General features: G+C 51.2%; 1 protein-coding gene across 1 annotated transcript; it reads left to right on the top strand.

The window, feature by feature from the left end:
• The first annotated feature begins 877 nt into the window (after positions 1-877).
• LOC144609246 (profilin-1-like) lies at positions 878-12,190 on the top strand. The gene is made up of 3 exons (XM_078427669.1): positions 878-1,119; positions 6,463-6,646; positions 11,840-12,190. The coding sequence occupies exons 1-3, from the start codon at positions 991-993 to the stop codon at positions 11,938-11,940; spliced, it is 414 nt and encodes a 137-aa protein (XP_078283795.1). The 5' UTR covers positions 878-990; the 3' UTR covers positions 11,941-12,190.
• Positions 12,191-16,650: the final 4,460 nt, after the last annotated feature.

Here is a 16,650-nt window from a genome sequence, read left to right as displayed (position 1 = left end):
AGATACAGCACGGAATCAGGCCCTTCAGCCCACTGAGTTCATGCTGACAGCAGGGATGTGTTGGGTTGAATGGCCTGTTCCCATGCTGTATATCTCTACTACCAGACCCACCGCCCTCCTCTCCCCACCTTTTATATTTTCCATTTACAGCCCCTACCCCATTCTACCCCCTAACTATACAAGCCATCCTTTTCTTAAAGGGACACAAAATGGTGGAAAAGGACCAACACTTTTTTTAATCCTTTTTGACTGAACCAGCATCTGCAGTTCCTTGTTTTTAATCTTTCCTTTTTATCTCCCCTCAGCTTTATCGTCTCCCCACCACAGTTTTCAACAGATTAAACCTCTCGAAGTCTGAACCACAGTATTTGTCCCCCACCCACCCCATCAGACATCTTAAAAAATGTCAATCTTTTTGTGAACAAAGCATCTTAATTGTCAGAGTGAGTTGCAGAAACAGCAGTGGTGTCTCTTCCTCATGTTAGTTGCGTTGACCAGTTTTCATTATCATTATCACTACCACCAACCCCCTTTCTTTTTTTTTAAATTTTTTATTACAATTTGCACTTTTATAAAGTTGGAGGAAGTTTTAAAAAAACTCAAATTCCCTTTTAAGGCGAAACAAACAGGAACTTTACAGCGAAAAAAAGTTGTCGCGGACTGTTCCCCCCCCCCCCCCCCACCGCAGAGTGTGCGAGTCCACGCTGTGGAAATAGTGCGCTGGCTGGGAGGGTGGTGGTGAGGGAAGGGAGGGGGTGGAGGGTGGAGGGTGTTGTGCGGATAGGGGGCGTCGTGGGGGTTGAGGGGGAGGGGCGGCGCAGGGATACGGGGTTGGGGGGGAGGTGAGGCGCCGCTTATAAGAGGGCGCGGCCGCGCCCGGAGCCGCCAGTCGGGAGTCGCCGCCGCCGCTCGAGTCGTCGTCGTCGTCGTCTAGCCCGTCCTCGCCGCTCGGCCCAGCCTGCTCAGTCTAGCCCCCTTCTCCTCGCCGCCATGGCCGGTTGGATCGCCCACATTGACTTCATGTTGGGCAAAAGTGATTCGCAGGGCGGCCTGATCGCCGGCACCAAACCCGTGTCCGTCTGGGCCGTCACTCCCGACTCCAACTGCGCCAAGATCACCGTGAGCATTGCCCCCCCCCCTCTACACCCCCCCCCCCCTCTACACCCCCCCCCCCCTACACCCCCCCCTCACATACACCCCCCCCCCACTCACCCCCCCCCCTCTACACCCCCCCCCCACTCACCCCCCCCCTCTACACCCATCCCCCCCCCCCCCCCTCACTCACCCCCGACTCCAACTGCGCCAAGATCACCGTGAGTATTGGTCCCCCCCCCCTCTACACCCCCCCCCCCTCTACACCCCCCCCCCCCCCCCCCTCACTCACCCCCCCCTCACTCACCCCCGACTCCAACTGCGCCAAGATCACCGTGAGTATTGGTCCCCCCCCCCTCTACACCCCCCCCCTCACCCCCACCCCCCCCTCACCCCCACCCCCCCCTCACCCCCACCCCCCCCCTCACTCACCCCCCCCCCTCTACACCCCCCCCCCCACTCACCCCCCCCCTCTACACCCCCCCCCCCCTCACTCACCCCCCCCCTCTACACCCCCCCCCCCCCCCCCCCTCACTCACCCCCGACTCCAACTGCGCCAAGATCACCGTGAGTATTGGTCCCCCCCCCCTCTACACCCCCCCCCCCCTCTACACCCCCCCCCTCATCTACACACCCCCCCCCCCCCCACTCACCCCCACCCCCCCCTCTACACCCCCCCCCCCCCCTCACTCACCCCCGACTCCAACTGCGCCAAGATCACCGTGAGTATTGGTCCCCCCCCCCCTCTACACCCCCCCCTCTACACCCCCCCTCACTCACCCCCCCCTATCCCCACACCCCCCCTCACTCACTCACCCCCGACTCCAACTGCGCCAAGATCACCGTGAGCATTGGTCCCCCCCCCCCTCTACACACCCCCCCCTCATCCCCACACCCCCCCCCTCTACACCCCCCCCTACACCCATCCCCCCCCTCATCCCCACACCCCCCCCCTCACTCACCCCCCCCCTACACCCATCCCCCCCCTCATCCCCTCTACCCCCCCCTCTCACTCACCCCCCCTACGCCCACACCCCCCCCTCACTCACCCCCCCCTACACCCATCCCCCCCCTCATCCCCCTACCCCCCCCCTACACCCATCCCCACACCCCCCCCTCACTCACCCCCCCCTACACCCATCCCCGACTCCAACTGCGCCAAGATCACCGTGAGCATTGGTCCCCACCCCACCCCCCCTCACTCACACTACACCCATCCCCCCCCTCTACACCCCCCCCTCATCACCACCCCCCCTACACTCACTCACCCCCGACTCCAACTGCGCCAAGATCACCGTGAGCATTGGTCCCCCCCTCACTCACCCCCCCCTCACTCATCCCCACCCCCCTCCCTACTCTCACCCCCCATCCCCACCCCCCCTCACTCACCCCCCCCTCTACACTCTCCCCCATCCCTCCCCCCCCTCACTCACCCCCCATCCTCATCCCCACCCCCCCTCACTCACCCCCCCTCTACACTATCCCTCCCCCTCCCCCCCATCCCCACCCCCTCCCTACATTCACCCCCCTCATCCTCACCTACCCCCCTCACCCCCCCCTCCCCTCACTCACCCCCCATCCCCCCCTCACTCACCCCCCATCCTCCCCTCACTCACCCCCCATCCTCCCCTCACTCACCCCCCCCTCTACACTCTCCCCCATCCCTCACCCCCCCCCTCACTCACTCACCCCCGACTCCAACTGCGCCAAGATCACCGTGAGCATTGGTCCCCCCCTCATCCCCACCCCCCCTCACTCCCCCCCCTCATCCCCACCCCCCCTTCACTCACCCCCCTCATCCCTACCCCCCTCGCTCATCCCCCCCCCTACACTCACCCCCATCCCCCCCACACTCACTCACCCCCGAATCCAACAGCGCCAAGATCACCGTGAGCATTGGTCCCTCATCCCCACCCCCCCCTCACTCACCCCTACCCCCCCCTTCTACACTCTCACCCCCACCCCCCCTCACACACCCCCGCCCTCATCCCTACACACCCACCCCCATCCCCACCGACTCCAACTGCGCCAAGATCACCGTGAGCATTGGTCCCCCCGCCTCATCCCCACCCCCCCTACATTCTCCCCCCTACCCCCCCATCCCTTACCCCCCCCCCTCACTTACCTCACCCCTACCCCACCCACCCCCCTCACTCACCCCCGACTCCAACTGCGCCAAGATCACCGTGAGCATTGGTCCCCCCCCCTCATCCCCACCCCCCTACATTCTCCCCCCTACCCCCCCATCCCTTACCCCCCCCCCCCTCACTTACCTCACCCCTACCCCACCCACCCCCCTTACTCACCCCCGACTCCAACTGCGCCAAGATCACCGTGAGCATTGGTGTCCCTACCCCCACCCATCCCCCCTCACCCCCACCCCCCCCCCCTACTTTGGAGTAGATGTAGAACAAGTTTACTAGGAGTAACTCAGTCGGTCAGGCAGCATCTCTGGAGAAAATGGATGGGTGACGTTTTGTGTCAATAGACAATAGGTGCAGGAGGAGGCCATTCGGCCCTTCGAGCCTGTACGCACCGCCATTCAATGTGATCATGGCTGATCATTCTCAATCAGTTCCCCGTTCCTGCCTTCTCCCCGTACCCCCTGACTCCGCTATCCTTAAGAGCTCTATCCAGCTCTCTCTTGAATGCATTCAGAGAATTGGCCTCCATTGCCTTCTGAGGCAGAGAATTCCACAGATTCACAACTCTCTGACTGAAAAAGTTTTTCCACTTCTCAGTTCTAAAAAAAGTTTTTCCTCATCTCAGTTCTAAAAAAACTGTCGGGACCCTTCAGATTAGAACGATTCCTGGATTAGAGGGTTTCATCTACGGGGAGAGGCAGTACACTTGGCACAGCCATTGTGGGTGGAAAGGCCTGTTTCTATGCTGTACTGTTCTATTTAACAGACAAGAGCTTGCAGCTTGTAAATGGGCCCTTTGGCTGTGCAGTTACATTTGTGCAACTGAGCTACCCCTGTTTGCCTGGACTTGGCATATCCAAACCTGATAACATTCTTGTCAACTCTCATGAAGGCTCTAACATGTAGTGTGCAAGTCCTGCCCTGTTTGGACGTATCAAAATGCAACACCTCTCTCACTTATCTGAATGTTACACCGTTACCCACCCCACCCCACCACACCCCACCACACCACACTGCAGCAAAGGGACTGCTTGCAACATTAATGGGCATTTGTGGTAAAAGTTTAGAACTTGGTTCTCTCGGTTGCAGCCTCAAATCTGCAGGCCTGATGAACAATGAGGGCCGTGGAGACAGGGAAGGGTGGTTTATTCACAAAATGCTGGAGTAACTCAGCAGGTCAGGCAGCATCTCGGGAGAGAAGGAATGGGTGACGTTTTGGGTCGAGACCCTGAAGGGTGGTAGTTTTCAACTTGTATCCCTGGTTACTTAATTCCAGTCATTGTGAGAGCAAAGAGATACTTGGTTGGAAAGTCTTGTGCAACTCTTGGCCCCTCCCCGTCCTCCTTGGATTCTTGCCTCCGTTTCTCTCTGTGTTTTATCACCAAGTTTATTTGGGGTTTTGTTGGAGGCAAAGCTAAACGATCGTTTTCTTTGCCTCTTGATTTTGTTCGCAGTCTCAATGAATTTGGTCGGCAGTCTAACCCGTGACTGAATGGAAGAGCTGGACTACTGTAGTTTGTCAGGTCAAGGTGTGGCAACTGCTCATATGATCACATTCCCAGCCAGGCTTGTTCACAGAATCGCTGGGTAAACAAAAGGGGGCAAATATCTGGCTGGCTCTGCACCAGAGCAGCTCTTTTGTCCAGATGTGGGGACCTAACACTTCACCCTTTAATTATGGGCCTTAAAGAGCAGCTGGTGATCAGAATTGTTGTGTGTTGGACAGGATCTAGATTGGAAGCAGGTGCACTGACTGTTGCTAGTTATTCTTTAGTTTAGTTTAGAGATACAGCGCAGAAGCAGACCCTTTGTCCCACTGAGTCCCACCAACCAGCGATCCCCCTACACTAACACTATCCTACACACTAGGAACAATTTACAAACTTTACCAAAGCCAATTAACATCTTTGGAATGTGGGAGTAAACCGGAGCCCCGAAGAAAGCCCATGTGGTCACAGGGAGAACATACAAACTCTGTACAGACAGTAGCTGTAGTCAGGATTGGACCCGGGTCTCTGGCGCTGTAAGCCAGTTACTCTACCGCTGCACCACTTCTGTTGTAACGATGACTGCTGGGTGTGTGAATGATGTGTATTTGGTGACACCCTACTCAGCTGTCAAGATGAGTGATGTAGGAATGCTGTGGGATGAAGTGGACAGAGGTGTGGTGAATGGCAAGTGGAGGTGGGGTTACATCAAGTTAAAGTTTAGGAAGTTCTTGAGTGTGAGTTGGGCGTAAGTTTGCATGAACAAATGACCTGGGGAACTGTGTGTTTTGCATGAAATTTGCAAGATCTTGAAAAAGGACAATAAAAAAAATATCTGGAACTTTACTGTGGTTAACATGAAGTACCTTGCTGAGTGACTTTCAAAACACAACTGGGAAACGGGAGAGTGAAAGATTCTCCGTTGCTGGGGAATGGGAGAGATAGAGACTCGTGTTCGATCCTTACCACGGCTGCTGTCTGCGTGGAGTTTCCACGTTCCTGTGGCCACCTGGATTTTCTCCCAAGTTCCAAAGACGTGCAGGTTCTCAGTTAATTGGCTTCTGTACATTGCTCTTAGTGTGTGGGGCACCGGGCCAGTGTAAGGGGAGATCAGTGGTCAGCATGGACCCGATGGGCAGAACAGCCAGTTTCCAAGCTGTATCTCTAAACTAAAACTGGGGTGGTGTGGTGCAGAGGGCTGGTGTACGTGTGAGGGGTGGAGCGGAGGGCAAAGGTGTGGTCTGCATCGCTGTTAAGCAGGGACTACAGCCACAGACCGCGTTTGCTGCTGGGTGTGTGCGTTTGGTGAGGATGCTGAGCAGAGATGACTGAGTAGATGTTTTCATGAGGTAAACTTGAATAGGATGGCCAACAGAGAGCCTCCCTTCACCTGTGGCAGCACAGTGGTAGAGCTGCTGCCTTACAGTGCCACGTACCCGACCTCCATCTGTACCACGGGTGCTGTCTGAACGGAGTTTGTACGTTCTTCCTGTGACCGCGTAGGTTTTCTCTGGTTCCCTCCCAAACTCTAAAGATGTACAAGTTTGTAGGTTAATTGGCTTGGTAAAATTGCAAATGATTCCTAGTGTGTGTAGGATAGTGTTAATGTGCGGGGATCGCTGGTTGGTGCGGACTCGTTGGGCCGAAGGGCCTGTTTCCACGCTGAATCTAAACTAAATCTAAAATATGTCCCAAAACAACAAAATTCCAACTATTGACTGCTTGTTTTTGTGTTACAGAATAAGGAAATTGAAGCTATTCTGAGTGAAGATCGAATTTCAATGCTTTCGAGCGGATTAACATTGGGAGAAAGGAGGTATACCGTAATAAAAGATGAGTTTCTGGTAGGAGGCGATATGGTTTTAAAGGAAAAAACGAAAACAGCGGAAAAGTGCACTTTAATAGCTAGACGTTCAACCACTGGTAAGTTTTACACTAGATGCTGAGAGCACTCGTGTCTAGCAGCAGTAATGGGAGGGTGTTTGGTTTAGAGATTCAGCATGCAAACAAGCCTTTTGGCCCACTGGGTCCGCACCAATCACCTGCTTTGCGTGCGTTTATTGTCAATGAAAAGCTTTTTTGTTGCCTGCTATCCAGTCAGTGGAAAGACTAGATTACAATCGAGCCATCCGCAGTATACAGATATGCTTAAAGTAAGAGATGTTGCTGTTGGAAGTAGAAATGTTAGAGTGGGGCAATTGTCATGCATGTTTGCAGATCCACTCTTGTGACCATCACACAGTGGTCTGGCTTGGGTGGCATGTCATTCACACTGGTTCTTTGTTTCTAGCCCTTTGGCCTAACCAAGATGCCCCCTGTCCCACCTGACTGTATTTCGCCCATATCCCTCCAAACCTTTCTGCTTACAGTGAAGCCCTTGCTTGCAGGAAGGGTTGAGTGGGTGGAGGAGTGTTAATTAGGAGGTAGAGGGTCCTGCAGTTCAGGATGGCTGAACGTCTGCAGATGTGGCTCCTGTGTGACTATTTGCAGAATCTAAACAAGCTGAATGAATGACGTTTAATAAATGTCTTTTGAAAAGTGGCACAAATGACACCACAGGTAATAGTCACACAGATTGGAAACGGGCCCATTTGCCCAACTTTCCCACACTGACCAACATGCCCCATCTATACTAGTCCCACCTGCCTGCTTTTGGCCCATATCCCTCTAAACCATGTCCTATCTGCCTGTCCAAGTGTTTTTTAAACGATGCTATAGTCGTTACCTCAACTACCTCTTCCGGCAGCTTATTCCATGCACCCACGTCCCTTTGTGTGTGTGTGTGTGTAAAAAAAATAAAAACAACCACCTCTTGGGTTTTCCATTAATCTTTCCCCCTCGCCTTAAACCTGGGTCCTCTGGTTCTCGATTCCACTACTCTGGATAAAAGACTGCATTTACCTGATCTATTCTTCTCGTGATTCTGTGCACCTCTATAAGACCACCCCTCATCCTATGCTCCAAGGAATAAAGTCCTATCCTGCTCAACTTCTCCCAATAGCAATATTCTTCTTTGAACCCATTCAAGCTTGACAAAGTCTTTCCAATAACATGGTGCTCAAAACTAAACACACTATCGGAAATATGGCCTCACCAACGTTTTGTGTAACTGAAACATGACCTAATTTCTCTACTCAAGTTGTTGTAGCAGTGAGGGTGCAAACATAGAGGATGTGATAGCAAAAAGCATGGCGAATGGTTTGAGTTAGGACACAGAGTGCTGGAGTAACTCAGCGGGTCAGGCAGCATCTGTGGAGAACATGGATAGGTGACGTTTCACAGAGTGCTGGAGTAACTCAGCGGGTCAGGCAGCATCTGTGGAGAACATGGATAGGTGACGTTTGGGGTCGGATCCTTCTTCCATCACCTATCCATGTTCTCCAAAGATGCTGCCTGACCTGAGTTACTCCAGCACTCTGTGTTATTTTGTGTAAACCAGCATCTGCAGATCTGAGATTGGTGAGTAAGATTAGAGCACATGGTATTGGGGGTAGGGTGTTGACATGGATAGAAAATTGGTTGGCAGACAGGAATCAAAGAGTAGGAGTAAACAGGTCCTTTTCAGAATGGTGGAGAGTGGAGTGCCGCTAGGCTCGGTGTTGGGGCCGCAACTATTTACCATATATATTAATGATTTGGAAGAGGGAATTAGAAGCAACACTAGCAAATTTTGCAGATGACACAAAGCTGGGTGGCAGTGTAAACTGTGAAGAGGATGTTAGGAGGTTGCAGGGTGACCTGAACAGGTTGAGTGAGTGGGCAGATGCGTGGCAGATGCAGTATAATATAGATAAATGGGAGGTTATCCACTTTGGTGGCAAAAACAAGGAGGCTGATTATTATCTCAATGGTATTTATTCACAAAATGCTGGAGTAACTCAGCAGGTCAGGCAGCATCTCAGGAGAGAAGGAATGGGCGACGTTTCGGGTCGAGACCCTTCTTCAGACTGATGTCAGGGGGGCGGGACAAAGGAAGGATATAGGTGGAGACAGGAAGACAGTGGGAGATCTGGGAAGGGGGAGGGGAAGAGAGGGACAGAGGAACTATCTAAAGTTGGAGAAGTCAACGTTCATACCACTAGGCTGCAAGCTGCCCAGGCGAAATATGAGGTGCTGTTGCTCCAATTTCCAGTGGGACTCACTATGGCACTGGAGGAGGCCCATGACAGAAAGGTCAGACTGGGAATGGGAGGGGGAGTTGAAGTGCTCGGCCACCGGGAGATCAGGTTAGTTAATGCGGACTGAGCGCAGGTGTTGAGTGAAGCGATCGCCGAGCCTGCGTTTGGTTTCGCCGATGTAAATAAGTTGACATCTGGAGCAGAGGATGCAATAGATGAGGTTGGAGGAGGTGCAGGTGAACCTTTGTCTCACCTGGAAAGACTGTTTGGGTCCTTGGATGAAGTTGAGGGGGGAGGTAAAGGGACAGGTGTTGCATCTCGTACGGTTGCAGGGGAAAGTACCCGGGGATGGGGTGGTCTCAATGGTGTTAGGTTAGGTAAGGGGGAGGTGCAGCGAGACCAGGGTGTCCTTGTACACCAGTCACTGAAAGTTGTTGTGCAGGTACAGCAGGCAGCGAAGAAAGCTAATGGCATGTTGGCCTTCATAACAAGAGGATTTCAGTATAGGAGTAAAGAGGTTCTTCTGCAGTTGTATAGGGCCCTGGTAAGACCACATCTGGAGTATTGTGTACAGTTTTGGTCTCCTAATTTGAGGAAGGACATCCTTGTAATTGAGGCAGTGCAGCGTAGGTTCACGAGATTGATCCCTGGGATGGTGGGACTGTCATATGGGGAAAGATTGAAAAGACTAGGCTTGTTTAGAAAGACTGGAGTTTAGAAGGATGAGAGGGGAACTTATAGAAACATATAAAATTCTAAAAGGACTCCTCAAGCTAGATGCAGAATTTTTTTTCCCAATGTTGGGTGAGTCCAGAACCAGGGGCCACACAGTCTTAGAATAAAGGAGAGGCCATTTAAAACTGAGGTGAGAAGGAACTTTTTCACCCAGAGAGTTATGAATTTGTGCAATTCTCTGCCTCAGAGGGCAGTGGAGGCCAAATCACTGGATGGATTTAAGAGAGAGTTAGATAGAGCTCTTGGGGCTAGTGGAATCAAGGGATATGGGGAGAAGGCAGGCACGGGTTACTGATTGTGGACGATCAGCCATGATCACAATGAATGGTGATGCTGGCTCGAAGGGCCGAATGGCCTCCGCCTGCACCTATTTTCTATGTTCCTCATTTTAGAAGCTGCAGATAGGACTGGTGGCGTTTATTCCTGAGCACAGCTATTCAATCTGTTTTAATGACCTGGGTGAGTTGGCTTAGAGGGAAATGTGGAAACACAGGTGGCACCTGCGTGAGCTGGGTCGAAGGGCCTGTTTCTGTGCTGGAAGACTGAGTGTACTGTGATCACATTTGTTGCTAATACAAGAAGAGTTTGTTTAGTCAGGCAACTGAACCGTCCTCTCACCAACTGGAGATCAGTCCTGACCTCCCACCTACCTCGTTGGAGGCCCTCGCACTATCTTTGATCAGACTTTACTGGCTTTATTTTGCGCTAAACGTTATTCCCGTTATCCTGTATCTACACTGTGGACGGCTCGATTATAATCATGTGTTGTCTTTCTGCTGACAGGTTAGCACGCAACAAAAGCTTTTCACTGTACCTCGGTACACATGAAAATTAACTAAACAAACTTAGGCTCATTTATTTCTGCTGAGCTAAGGATTCTGGAGTTAAAGTGGTGTGGCATTGATGGGATGTGGCTGCTCTTTGGATGGGAGGAAAGGGTGGTGTTTGTGTGCTGGGCCATCGCCATCTCTGACCATTGGGACAAGAGCATCCTTAGTCTCCGGCATTATAGCATTTGCAGCTCTAGCCCTATACTCATTTCAAGTTCATTGTTACACAGTGTGGAAACTCAACTTATAAAATAAAGCCAGTAAAGTCTGATCAAAAGGCGGAGGCCATTCGCCTCATCCATGCTGACCACATCAACTACCATTAGACTTTAGTAGTGCTGAAATAGAGTCCGCACCAACACCAGACACTAGCACTATCCTACACATGGGACAATTTACATAAGCCAATTAACCTAGACCTGCACGTCTGGGATGTGGGAGGAAACCGGAGCACCCGGAGAAAACCCAAGTGGGGTCAGGGGGAGAACGTGCAAACTCTGTACAGACCCTCAAGTCAGGAAGTAAGCCGGGTCTCTTGGCGCTGCGAGGCAGCAGCTCTACCCGCTGCGCCACCGTGCTTGGCCAGCTGTGGGAACAATTGTCATTTGACTGGAAAGGGCGTCCAAAAATGTGCTGTTGATGTAGGAGGAGGTGGGATAGGCTGGGACACTAACCCACCACTAACCCTGGAGGGAAGGATGCTGAGGTGCACAGGCATCTCAAATCATGAGGAGCAAAGGTTTAAGATGAGGGGAGAGGTGTAAAGGGATCTAGGGCACGGTTTGCACATGGGGTGGTTATGTGGATCAGCTGGTAGAGGAAATACAATGCAAGAGGTAAATGATATTTAGACATTTGACACTAAATATGTCGCCAATTCTAATCCTGGTATTGGTGACTATATTCTGGGAACACAAAATTAGCAGCAGGATTGCCCAATCTGTCCTTGGGACCAACTGATACCTGGCCATTGCCAGGACTCGAAGGTCTGAGTGACAGGGAGAGGTTGAGCAGGGTAGGACTTTATACCTAGGAGTGCAGGAGGATGAGGGGCGATCTTATAAGATGTATAAACCCATGCAGGAACAGATTGGGTAAATGCAGTCTTTTACCCAGAGTATGGGAATCAAGAACCAGATGACACAGGTTAATGGTGAGAGAGGAAAGATTTAATAGGAACTTGAGGGGTAACTTTTTCTTGCGTGATGGTGGGTGTATGGAACGAGCTGCTTGAGGTATGTACTATAAGACACGGTATATGGGTAGGAACGGGTTATGGGACAACACACGAGCGTAGATGGGCAGATCAGTCGGCGTGGGCAAATTGAACCAAATGACCTGTTTCTGTGCTGAATGACGAGTGGTGACGTTGCATAGTAGAACGTGTGCTGTCTTTTGCTGCTAATGGACTGTTAATCTCTCTTCTCTTTCAGCAATAATTATCTTGGAAGGCAGACCAAGTACCAACAGAGGTTTTGATTTGTCAGAAGCTGTTAAGGAGGTTGTTGAGAGCCTAACCTCTAACAATATATGATGCTGTTGCTTCAGGCTGACCGTCCGCTTTTGTACCCCTCTGATCTTACCCACTGCAGACACCTTTTTTTATACATACACTGAAATTGAAAGCAAAATCTGGTTACGCTTTAATGCACTGTTAATCTTGAATGATTCCTGGACTGTTCAAACTGATTGCAAATGTAATAAGAAGCACAAGTCAAAATCTTGCATGCGAAGTGTGGCTAGTGTCAATAAATCTATTGCCCTTTCCAACGCCGGCCAGTTTAATTTTTGTCTGATCTACACTCACTTCATCGCACCTGCAGGCTGATGGCTTGATCGGGCTTTCAGGCACCAGAGATCCACACTATGTTTTTGTAGGTCTTGATTAGCTGTAGAAATCACCACTGATTCTTAGAAACAGCTGCAAATTGAGACTTAGTTTATTGTCACATGTACCAAGGTAGAGGGAAACACTGTGGCGTGCTAACCAAACAGCAGAAAGACCATACATGATTACACTCAAGCTATCCACAGTGTACAGATAGGCAGATGGGAGGTCAGGACAGCTCTAGCTGGTGAGAAGACGGTTCAGTTGCGTGATAACAGCCGGGAAGAAACTCCCTGAATCTGGAGGTGTGCGTTTTCACATTTCTGTGCCTCTTGCCCGATGGGAGAGGGGAGACGAGGGAGTGACTGGGGTGAGACTGGTCCTTGATTATACTGCCCCTATCATTTAGTCCTCCAGCACTTATCACCCCGTGTCAAGCTCAGTTTATCCCCTCTGACCAAGTAATTGCCCTTGAGAAATGGGGACAATAGTCATATAAGCATAGAAACGCCATTCAGCCCAACTCGCCCAAACTGACCAACAAGCCCCATCTACACTACCACCTGCCTACATTTGGCCCAAATCCCTCAAAATCTGTCTATCCATGTTTCTGTCTAAATGTTTCTTAAAGGTGGTGATAGTACTTGCCTCCTCCAGCAGCTCGTTCCATACACTGACCACCCTCTCTGCGAAAAGCCCCTTAGGTTCCTATTAAACCTTCCCCCCACCCCACCTTAAACCAATGTCCTCTGGTTCTGGATTTCCCTACCCTGGATAAATGACTGCATCTACCCGATCTATTCCTCATGATTTTGTACACCTCTATAAGATAGACAATAGGTGCAGGAGGAGGCCATTTGGCCCTTCGAGCCAGCACCGCCATTCAATGTGATCATGGCTGATCATTCTCAATCAGTACCCCGTTCCTGCCTTCTCCCCATACCCCCCGACTCCGCTATCCTTAAGAGCTCTAAGCAGCTCTCTCTTGAATGCATTCAGAGACTTGGCCTCCACTGCCTTCTGAGGCAGAGAATTCCACAGATTCACACCTCTCTGACTGAAAAAGTTTTTCCTCATCTCAGTTCTAAATGGCCTCCCCCTTATTCTTAAACTGTGGCCCCTGGTTCTGGACTCCCCCAACATTGGGAACATGTTTCCTGCCTCTAACGTGTCCAACCCTTTAATAATCTTATACGTTTCGATAAGATCCCCTCTCATCCTTCTAAATTCCAGTGTATACAAGCCTGGCCGCTTCAGTCTTTCAACATATGACAGTCCTGCCATTCCGGGAATTAAACTAGTAAACCTACGCTGCACGCCCTCAATAGCAAGAATATCCTTCCTCAAATTTGGAGACCGAAACTGCACACAGTACTCCAGGTGCGGTCTCACTAGGGCCCTGTACAACTGCAGAAGGACCTCTTTGCTCCTATACTCAACTCCTCTTGTTATGAAGGCCAACATTCATTGGCTTTCTTCACTGCCTGCTGTACCTGCATGCTTCCTTTCAGTGACTGATGCACTAGGACACCCAGATCTCGTACGTCCCCTTTTCCTAACTTGACACCATTCAGATGCAACCTCATAGCATCTTCCTCACAGCTCACACTACCACCCAGCTTTGTATCATCTGCAAATTTGCTAATGGTACTTTTAATCCCTTCATCCAAGTCATTAATGTATATTGTAAATAGCTGCGGTCCCAGCACCGAGCCTTGCGGTACCCCACTGGTCACTGCCTGCCATTCTGAAAGGGACCCATTTATCCCCACTCTTTGCTTTCTGTCTCAACCAATTTTCTATCCATGTCAGTACCCTACCCCCAATACCATGTGCTCTAATTTTGCCCACTAATCTCCTATGTGGAACCTTGTCGAAGGCTTTCTGAAAGTCGAGGTACACCACATCCACTGGCTCTCCCCGGTCAATTTTCCTAGTTACATCCTCAAAAAACTCCAGTAGATTAGTCAAGCACGATTTCCCCTTCGTAGATCCATGCTGACTTGGAACGATCCTGTTACTGCCATCCAAATGCTCCGCAATTTCGTCTTTTCACCCCTCAGCTTCCTGCGTGGAATAAAGTGCTAGCACAGTATCTCCCTGCAACCTAGGCCTCGAGCACATGTGTGGATAAGACACCCAATGCGACACTCTATAATTCAAACATTAGGCTTGATCCTTTCTCCAGACTTTTATTGAAATCATATTTGAAATGAAAAGATTTCTTAAAAATTACATGATAGAAAATGGAAATTATCAATAAACTATTTTACAAAAATGATCGCAGAGATTGTTAGGCAGAATCCAGAGCTGTTTCAGTACATTAATCAAAGTTAGCACTCCTATCCGATGTACTGTGACAGATTACACAAGGTACTAAGTGGCCAACTCATGGGGCTGGCTGGGTTACAGGTACATCAGCTCTGCCTCGATGGATTAATCCGTCTCCTCAACATGGAATTGGCACAAGTGTTCTTTGCATTGGTTAGTTACCTTTGAAGCCACCAGCCGCGATCAACAGTGCTGTTCCAAACTGAACCAAGGCCATTCCAACTTGAAGCAAGTTGTGTGAGAGCATAGAGATGGACAGCCAGCTCGGGAGGGGATTACGTTTAGTTGGGAGAAACAGCCTCTTCTGCCCACGATGTTAACCCACTTTCCCATCCACTGCTTCCACACTAGGGGCAATTCACACGAGGGCCGATTAACCTACAAACCTGCACGCCTTTGTGAATGTGGGAGGAGAACGTGCAAACTCCGCACACAGACAGCACCCATGGTCAGGATGGAACTGGGGTCAGGATGGAACTGGGATCAGGATGGAACTGGGGTCAGGCACTGTGAGGTAGTGGTTCTACCCACTGTGCCACAACGCCCATTCCTAGGCTTGGCGGTTGTGATATTCTACAAAGACCCTGCTTTAAGTGCAAGACCGACTCAGTGGGTCAGGCAGCATCTGTGGAGAACATGGATAGGTGACGTTTCACAGAGTGCTGGAGTAACTCAGCGGGTCAGGCAGCATCTGTGGAGAACGTGGATAGGTGACGTTTCACAGAGTGCTGGAGTAACTCAGCGGGTCAGGCAGCATCTGTGGAGAACGTGGATAGGTGACGTTTCACAGAGTGCTGGAGTAACTCAGCGGGTCAGGCAGCATCTGTGGAGAACGTGGATAGGTGACGTTTCACAGAGTGCTGGAGTAACTCAGCGGGTCAGGCAGCATCTGTGGGGAACATGGATAGGTGGTGTTTGGGGTCGAGACCCTTCTTCAGATTGATTATTGGGGGGGGGGGGGGGAGAAAGCTGTGAGGTGGGGCATGGCAGGTAATTAATTGGTGGACACCACGGGGATTTTATTTTGATAAGCAGATGGTTGGACAAAGGCCAGAGATGAAACAAAACGGTGAGACAAAAGGATTGAAATTGTGAAGCCAGAGGAAGGAATTGAGGTGGAGGAGGAGGAGGAGGAAATAGCTGTGACTCCAGATGGATGGGACACCGAGGGGGGAGGGGCTGTGTCCACCTGCCACACTTTGTCCCACCACTCCTCTTCCACCTTTCACCTCCCCCCCTCCCATCCCACCACCACCATCAGTCTGAAGAAGGGTCCCGACCCAAAACGTCACCTATCCATGTTCTCCACAGATGCTGCCCGACCCGCTGAGTTACTCCAGCACTCTGTCGTTTGGTGTAAACCTGCATCTGCCGTTCCTAGTTTCTCAGCACAGGACTTTGAGAGCTGTGTTAGTTACATTTCCGCGTTAACTCCCAATGTCTTAACTATTTATCCAGAAGACAGCAAGAGTCCTGGTACAGACCTGGTCACCATTACACAATGTTCCAGAACTGCAGCAGCTGCTCAGCTCTACGGCTTTTGCAAGCCGGAGGCAAACAGCACGGACTGACAAGGTGATTCCTGCCTACATATCTACAGATTTGGACAGGATTGAACACGTTCTACTATGTAGTGCTGAAGCCACACAGCTAACGCTGAGCTTTCAACTGATGGACGAAAAAAAGTTAGACTGAGCTTAGAGGCCAATGATTGGTGGCAAAAGTAAATACTCACATGGATGAGATTACTAACTTGCCTCAGTTTTACAGTCAGGGAACCCACCAGGTTCTTGGTCACTGCACTTCATGTTGGACAATCTGAATGATATTTGCTAGATCATTGGCATAAGCTGGTGGGGTGGGCACATGCAGATAGAAACGGGACCCTCGGCCCACCCACCGAGTCCCCTCGACCCACCCACCGAGTCCCCTCGGCCCACCCACCGAGTCCCCTCGGCCCACCCACCGAGGCCCCTCGACCCACCCACCGAGGCCCCTCGGCCCACCCACCGAGTCCCCTCGACCCACCCACCGAGTCCCCTCGGCCCACCCACCCAGTCCCCTCGACCCACCCACCGAGTCCCC

This window comes from Rhinoraja longicauda, chromosome 34 (assembly GCF_053455715.1).
Source record: "Rhinoraja longicauda isolate Sanriku21f chromosome 34, sRhiLon1.1, whole genome shotgun sequence".
NCBI classification, from domain to species: Eukaryota; Metazoa; Chordata; class Chondrichthyes; order Rajiformes; family Arhynchobatidae; genus Rhinoraja; species Rhinoraja longicauda.
This window is presented reverse-complemented; position numbering and strand designations above follow the sequence as displayed.

Coding starts and splice junctions, on each gene's coding strand:
- LOC144609246 (XM_078427669.1), top strand. CDS start 991: ATGGCCGGTTGGATCGCCCACATTGACTTCATGTTGGGCAAAAGTGAT. Junction 1,120..6,462: donor CCAACTGCGCCAAGATCACC/GTGAGCATTGCC, acceptor TTTGTGTTACAG/AATAAGGAAATTGAAGCTAT. Junction 6,647..11,839: donor AGCTAGACGTTCAACCACTG/GTAAGTTTTACA, acceptor CTTCTCTTTCAG/CAATAATTATCTTGGAAGGC.